The sequence below is a fragment of the Haliaeetus leucocephalus genome, unplaced genomic scaffold (genome assembly GCF_000737465.1).
Source record: "Haliaeetus leucocephalus isolate CR32 unplaced genomic scaffold, Haliaeetus_leucocephalus-4.0 Scaffold355, whole genome shotgun sequence".
In the NCBI taxonomy this organism is placed as follows: domain Eukaryota; kingdom Metazoa; phylum Chordata; class Aves; order Accipitriformes; family Accipitridae; genus Haliaeetus; species Haliaeetus leucocephalus.
In genome coordinates, this window is record NW_010972791.1 from 28,587 (window position 1) to 36,263 (window position 7,677).

The 7,677-nt window shown below is 66.3% G+C and overlaps 1 protein-coding gene across 1 annotated transcript in view; it reads right to left on the minus strand.

Moving 5' to 3' along the window:
• The window catches only part of LOC104835046 (ryanodine receptor 1-like), a gene marked incomplete at both ends in the record, with an annotated part of 50,831 nt that overhangs the window by 28,583 nt on the left and 14,571 nt on the right, over positions 1-7,677 (minus strand). Inside the window, 12 exon segments of the mRNA XM_010572825.1 lie at positions 507-650; positions 1,163-1,274; positions 2,052-2,252; positions 2,535-3,378; positions 4,170-4,396; positions 4,690-4,776; positions 4,907-5,072; positions 5,276-5,436; positions 5,838-5,964; positions 6,194-6,570; positions 7,180-7,388; positions 7,467-7,641. Of these exon segments, the coding sequence (XP_010571127.1) occupies positions 507-650; positions 1,163-1,274; positions 2,052-2,252; positions 2,535-3,378; positions 4,170-4,396; positions 4,690-4,776; positions 4,907-5,072; positions 5,276-5,436; positions 5,838-5,964; positions 6,194-6,570; positions 7,180-7,388; positions 7,467-7,641 (2,830 nt within the window).

A 7,677-nucleotide genomic window follows, 5' to 3' on the forward strand; every position in this document is an offset into this window, starting at 1 on the left:
CACCTTGGAGATGGCTCAGTTGGCACCTTGGGGAGAACTCTAGATGCATAGCAACTTGGGGACAGCTTGGTGCAGCCTGAGCCCACCACCACCTTGGGGACACCTTGGTTGGCACCTTGGGGACAGCTCTAGATAGGTGGTGACTTGGGGACAGCTTGGCACAGCCCTAGTCTGCCACTGCCTTGGGGACACCTTGGTTGGCAACTTGGGGACAACTCTAGATGCATGGCAACTTGGGGACAGCTTGGCACAGCCTGAGCCCGCCACCACCTTGGGGACAACTCTAGATGAGTGACGACTTGGGGACAGCTTGGCACAGCCTGAGCCCGCCACCACCTTGGGGACACCTTGGCCAGTGCCTTGGGGACACCTCAGTTGGCAATGGCCCAAGCCATGCCTTGGGGACACCTCGGTTGGCACCTTGGGGACAGCCTGGCCATGACCTTGGGACATCTGAGTGGGCACCCAGGGGCCACCCCATCCCACCCCCCCCGTCCCCCCCTCACTGGGCACCAGTGGCTCCTCAGGGGGTGCCTCCTCCTCTGTCGCTGTCCCCCGGAGCCCCACCACCTTCTGCACCAGCCCCAGCAGCCGCTGCCGCAGGGACGCCTCCTCCTCCTCCTCCTCTTCCTCGCCCGCCAGCTCAATGCCTGGAGAGGGACAGGGGGTCACAGGGGGGCCCATGTCCCCAAAGCAGGGGGTGTCCCACACTCCTGGGGTTCCCTGGGCTCCCTGGATGAGGGTCCCCATGCCCTCCCCTCAGGGTCCCAGGATGGGGGTCCCTGTGCCTTGGAGGGGGGGCTGTCTCTGTGGCTGTCCCAGGGGCTGCCCCTGCACCCCTGGATGGTCCCCGCACCCCAGGATGGGGGGGCCCATTGTACAGAGTGACCCTGCATTCCCCTTACATTGGGGGGGAGGGCCTTAAAAGGGGAGTCATCATGCCCCAGGGATTGGGGGTCCCCCAATGTCCCCAGGGGGGTAGGGGTCTCCATACCCTGGGTGGGGGTCCCTGTGCCCCTGGGATGGGGTTGTCCCCTTGTCCCCAGTGGGTCTTGGGATAGGAGGTCGCCCCACCACCAGGATGGGGGTGTCCCTGTGCCCCTGGGGGTCCCTATGCCCGGAGGGGGGGAGTCCCGGTGCGCCGGGGGGGGTCCCGTCTCACCGCAGTGTGCCAGCAGGTCATTGTGGAAGTCAAGGAGCTCGTCACGGATGTCCTCGGGCACTGGGCACTCCTCCTCGTCCGCCCCCCCCTTGTACTGCAGCAGCATGTTGATCTGGAGGGAGAGACACAGGAGGATACGGGGGGACACTGGGGTCAGCGGGACCCGTCCCGCAGCCATCACCCCACGCATGTCCCCATGCACATCCCTGTGACCCTACACCCACACCCGCACACACGTCCCTGTGTGTCCCCATAAATGTCCCTGTTTCCCTCTGCACATCCTTGTCCCTGTCCCTGTGTCCCCACACATGTCCCCGTGCACATTCCTGTTCCCAGACACATCCCCACACACATCCCCATAGGTGTCCCCATGCAAGTCCCCATTCCCCGTGCATGTCCCCACGGGTGTCCCCAGTCCCCATGTGGTTCCCCATGTCCCCATGCACATCCCTGTGGGTGTCCCCATGCATGTCCCATGTCCCTGTGCACATCCTGGATTCCCACACACATCCTCATGCACATCCTTGTGCACGTCCCCATGTCCCCATGCATGTCTTCACACAGGTCCTGGATCCCCGGGCTTGTCCCCACAGGTGTCCCCACTCCCCACGCGTGTCTCTGCGCATGTACTGGCTTCCCACGCTCATCCCCACGCTCATCCCCATGGGTGTCCCATCTCCCTGTGCACGTCCTGGTTTCCCACGCACATCCTTGTGCACATCCCTGCGCATGTCTCCATGCATATCCCCGTTCCCCATGCATGTCCCCACGGGTGTCCCCGGTCCCCATGTGTGTCCCATGTCCCCACACACATCCCAAGCTTCCCACGCTCATCCCCACGCTCATCCCCACGGGTGACCCCTCTCCAGCGGCCGTCCCCCCTCCCCACCTGCTCTTGGGGTGGCGAGCGGAATTCGCGGGTGCGCCGGGCGGTCTCGGCGGCCGACATGGTGAGCGCCCGCATCAGCTGCCCATAGCGGCGGTGCTGGTCGCGCTGCAGCCGCTCCACGTGCCGCTCCGAGAAGGCGACGATGGCCTCCACGCGGTGCTGCAGCTCCCGCTCGCAGAAGTACTGCAGCAGGTTGCACATCTGCGCCCGCAGCGTCAGCGGGGAGGTACGGGGAGAGGGACATGTGCGTCCCCAAAGTGGGGGGGGAGACAAGCTGGGGGGGGGTCCCCAGGGATGCTGTCAACTGGGGTGACCGGGGAGCTTGGGGGGAGTTGGGGACCCTCCTGGGGGTCCCTGGGGATGGAAGCTGGGGATGGGGACAGTGGTTGCACTGGAAGGGGACATGGGGACAGGCACCCCAGGGAGGGGACATGGGCCACCCAGGGCTGTGAGACACCCCCCCCCCCGGGGGGGTCATCTCACCTGCAGCTTGACCGACTCAGGCAGCTTCATCTGCAGCAGCCCTTCCTCCAGCCCTTCCTTCTCCTCCTCCTCCTCCTCCTCTTTCTCCTTCTTCTCCTCCTCCTCCTCCTCCTCCATCTCCCCCGCCTCGATGGCCTTCCTCCGCGCCTCCTCCTCCTCCTCCTCGCCATCGGCTGGGGCCTCCCGCCGAGGCTCCCCAAAGACCCTGGGCTCGATCATCTGGAGGACACGGCGCACGTCCTCGTCCCCCAGCGCACCCACGGCCAGCAGCGCCGACACCAGCTTCAGCACTGGCACCAGCTGGAATTCCACGCTGCCGCCCACCGGATCCCGGGCGTGGGGTCCCCCGCCGGCCACCGCCTCCGCCAGCATCCTGATGGCCCGAGCCCCCAAAGCCCCCAAGGGGATGCCAGGACTGAGCGGCGCCCGCCCGCTGCCGGCCGCCAAGACGAAACAAGGTTCGGCAAAATGGGGCTGGGGTCGCAAACAGGCGCTGGGACCCACGCCAGGGGGTCCAGGCGCTCGCCCGCCGTTGGGGAAGAGGGTGATGCTTTTGGTGGCTTCGGTCATGGGGATGATGAATTCGGCGCTCATGGAGGCACGGGCGCGCTGGGCGGCATCGAGGTGCATGGCCAGCAGCAGGTCGTAGTAGCCGGCGCGCAACGGTCCCGGCAGCTCGGGGCTCTCGATGGCGAAGAGGAGCTGCGCCTGGTCCACGTGGCTGCAGAGCGCGTGGGCCACCCGGTTGTTCCCCAGGGCGCAGACGGCGCAGTACAGCTTCAGCGTGTGCCACTGGAACCGCAGCAGGTCCAGCTGCTCCGACAGCTCCATGATGTCGATGCACCTGGCGGGGGGACGGACACACACACACGGGGGTCGGCATGGGACGCCTGGGGCCCTCCCAGTGATGGGACACAAGGGGACATGACACCTGTATCTCCTGGTCCCCTGGGTCCCCCGGGGATGGGACCCCTGGGGACACGACACCAAGGTCCCCCGGGGACGGGATCCCCAGGGACACAACACAGAGGTCTCCTGGGGATGGAACCCCTGGGTCTCCCGAGAATGGGACCCCTGTGGACACAACACCGAGGTCTACTGGGGATGGGACCCCTGAGTCCCCCAGTGATTGGACCTGGGGGTGGGATGACTAGGTGATCCCCCCAGTGGTGGATCCTCGGGGTCCCATGGGGGTACAACACTGAGGTCTCCCAGGGATGGAACCCTGGTCCCCTAGGGATGGGATGACTAAGTCCCCCAGGGACTGGACCCCTGTGTCCCCTGGGGGTACAACACCTAGATTCCCTGGGGATGGGATGATTATGTCCCCTGGGGATGGGTCTCCTGGGGGTACAACACCAAGATCCCCAGGGGACAGGACCCCTGGGTACCCAGGAGATGGGACACAACGTCAGGGTCTCCTCAGGGGAGGACATATGGGTGTCCCTTGGGGCTGGGACACATCGGGGTCCCCTGGGAGCAGGACATGCAGGTCCTCTGGGACACGATGCCAGGGTCCCCTGGGGCAAGACATCAGGGTCTTCTGGGGGAAGGACACCTCTGTCCCTTGGGTGGCAGGACACCAGGATGCTGGGGTCCCCTAGGGTGGCGATGGGGAGGACGGGGGTCCCCGACCTGTTCTCCTCGGGGATGTGGAGGGCCATCATGACGAGGGGCTCGGTGCACTCCACCACCCAGCCCTGCCGCTCGCTCAGGCGGGTGGTCTCCACGCCCAGGAACTCGTTGGGCATACGGCTCCAGGTGACGGGTGTCAGGAGCTGGATGGCCAAGCGCGGTGGGCACTGTGGCTCCGGGTTCTTCCGCTCGCTGCTGAACATGGCAGCCGAGATGGGCATGATGTTCTGGGGGGGCACAAGGGGTGTGAGACAGGGTGGACCTGGGCATCTGGGACGCCTGCTGCCCTCCCCCTCCTCCCCAAGACCCCCAGGTTCTCCTCAGTCCCTCCTACAGACCCCACAACCCTTTGTAGACCTCACTACCTCCCCAGTGGTCCCAGTTCTCCTGGGTCTAGACCCAAAGACCCCCAGCACAGGGGGTCTAGCTTCCCCTTGGTCCAGACCCCACTATTTCCCCACAGACCCCACTACCTCCCCCAAGGGTGACCTGGGGGGCAGAGGGGGGACCCAGGTGTCACCTTGAGCTTGCCCAGCTCGAACTGGATGACGTTCTGGCTGGTGGGGAGGGCGAAGACGGCCGGGAAGAGCTTGGTGTTGGGTTCCACCTGCACGGACGAAGGCGCTGAGACCAGGGATGGAGCTGCCGAGCCCCCGGGATGGTGACAGAACCCACCCCAGCCCATGTGGGGGGCCATGGGGTGCAAGGGGGGGGGTGCAGGTGGGGGTCCATCCCACCTGGAAGAAGGTGTTGATCTCCTTGCCGTTGGCAGTGAAGGTCATGAGGCCGGTGGCCAGGTCCACCAGGCAGCCGATGACCAGGTCGGTGTGGCTGACCCGCGCCTGCTGCGTGGTGCTGGCAAACTCCCCCCCCCACACCATGTAGCAGTTGCTCCGCTTGATGCTGGGGGGGGACGAAAAGGGGGGGTGGGCTGTGGGGGCCAACCTTCCCCATTGCCCCCTCAAGGGACCCCCCCCCAGGTCCTGAACCCCTTCCCCATCACCCCCTGGAGATGACAGTTTGGGGATCTCAGTTTGGGGGTCCTCTTCCTCGTTGCCCCCCCCATCGGATCCCCGATGTCCCCCCCACCCCCGCTCCCGTGGTACCTGTCGTGCACGTTGCCCTTGTCATCACCCATGGTGACGGTGACGGTGCGGACGCGGGAGAGGTCGAAGGTGGGGTCGTGCTGGTGGAAGTCGGGGGTCACCCAGCCCACCCAGACGCTGGAGGGCTCCTGCCCCGCGAAGATCCGCACCGAGTAGTAGTACTGGGGGCAGAGAGGTCGGGGGGGGCCGTGAGGGGGGGGGACAGGGATGGGAGGGGGACAGGGATGTAGGGATGGAGATGGGGGACAGGGACCACAGGGATGGAGACAGGGATACAGGGATGGGGGACAGGGACCATGGGGATGGGGACAGGGATGCAGGGGTGGGGGACAGGAATGGGGGACAAGGATGGGGGACAGGGATGCAGGCACAGGGGACAGGGATGGAGACAGGGATGAAGGCACAGGGGATGGGGATGGTAGACAGGGATGGAGACCACAGGGATGGGGACCACAGGCTGCTGGGATGGGGAGAGCAGGATGCTGAGGTGCGGGTCAGGGTGCCAAAAGGAGGGATGGAGACACCAGTACAGGGATTTGGGGGGCGCCACCCCCCCACCTACCGTGGTGGTGTTCATGATGACCTCGGGGTCGTCACGCTCGTCGGGGACCACGTCCTCCTCGAGACGGGGGACAGTGGGCACTGCAGGGGGGGGCGTGAATGGTGTCTTCCTGGCCTTGAACAGAAACCTGGGAGGCATGGGGGGGGGGGGTGTGATGTGGGGCACCTGGCCCCACACTCCCCATGGCTCTGCTCACCCCATAGCCATTTGTCCCAGGACCCCACCATGGGACAATGCCCTCCTGCACCCCATCACCCTGCCGTGGGACAATGCCCCCCCCATGCACCCCAAAACGCTGGGATGGGGCAATGCCCCCCCTAAACCTGCTGTGTGACCTCCACCCCATCCCCACTCACCCCCTCCGGGTCTTGCCCTTCTCGGTGGTCGCATCCTTCTCGTTCTCAACACGGGGCTGGTCCCGGGGGGCCGGGGTGGCCGGACCACCCCCAGGCCCCTTCTCGCCCTCACCTTCGCCTTCGGGGTTCCTGGGCCCGGCTGAGCGACGGAGGCGTTCAAATTCGGAGAGGGGTTCGAGGCTGACGTCCTCGGGGGGCTCAGGGGGGGCCTGCGGCAGGGGGGTGGCCCCGGGGGTGCAGCGAAAGCGAGGGTGGAACTGGACGGGGAGGCTGAGGCGGAGGAAGAGGAGCTCGGGCGACGTGGCCGGGGAGCTGGGGGCTCGGTGGGCTAGCCGCAGGCATGGCGGCGTCTCCACTGTCCCATCCATCCTAGTCACCTGTTGGGACCCCCCCACACCGGCGAGGTGTCACAGCAAGGGTGGTGATCCACGGGGATGGGGGACCCACAGGGATTGGGGACCCCTCCAGGATGGGCATCACCCCATCATAGGGATACCTGGGCATTGGGGAGCCGTTGGGGGTCAGGCATCACCCCATCCCAGGAACCCACAGGGATCGGGGACCCGTCAGGGATGGGAATCCCCCCACCGGGGGGGGGGGATGACCCTCAGGTATTGGGGACCCCCATGACAACATGCATGACCAACTTGGGGACACCCAGGGATCAAGGACCCTTTACACCCTGGGACTCTGCAGGGATGTGCATCACCCAGGGATGTGCAGCCCTGGGGACCCTCAGGGACCCCTTGCACCAGGGACACCCCAGCACCATGCACCACCCAGCCCTGGGGCGCCCTGGAGACCTCCACATCCAGGGACCCCCAGCACTGTACATCACCCAACCCTGGGGACCAGGGACACCCCGGCACCATGCATCACCCATCCCCAGGGACCCTCACACCAGGGGACTCCCCCGTTCCGCCCCCCCGTAACTCCCATGGGACCGACCCCATCCCACCCAGGCTCCCCCTTCCCCATCCCCTGACCTCCAGTTGGGGGTGGTCGGGGGGCACTGGGACGAACTGGGGGAGGCTCTTGCTGAACCAGAGGGTGATGGGTCTCTTCATGTTGATGGCGAAGGGCTCGTAGCCCTCCTGCAGCCCGCAGATGCTGAAGAACCGCAGGCTGCCCACCTCCTGCCCCAGGTTCAGCCGCCCCTCCTGCTCCAGCCCCAGGCTGCACACCGGCACGAAGCCTACGGTGGGATGCGGGAGGTCAGCGCCCGGACCACCATCACCACCCCCCCGTCCCCGTTAGACCCCCCGCAACTCACCCTCGCCCACGTCGAAGTCCTTGAAGGCCAGCTCGGAGCCGGCGTCGCTGATGAGGACCTCGCCGTTGAGGGTGAAGGTGATGTGGCTCTCCGTCAGGTCGATCATGCAGCCCACCACGTCCCCCGCCTGCCAGGTCCGGCCGAAGGGTTCGCTGCCCACGTGCCAGCGCTGTGCCTGGGGACACACACACACACAGAGGCTTGGGGGGGG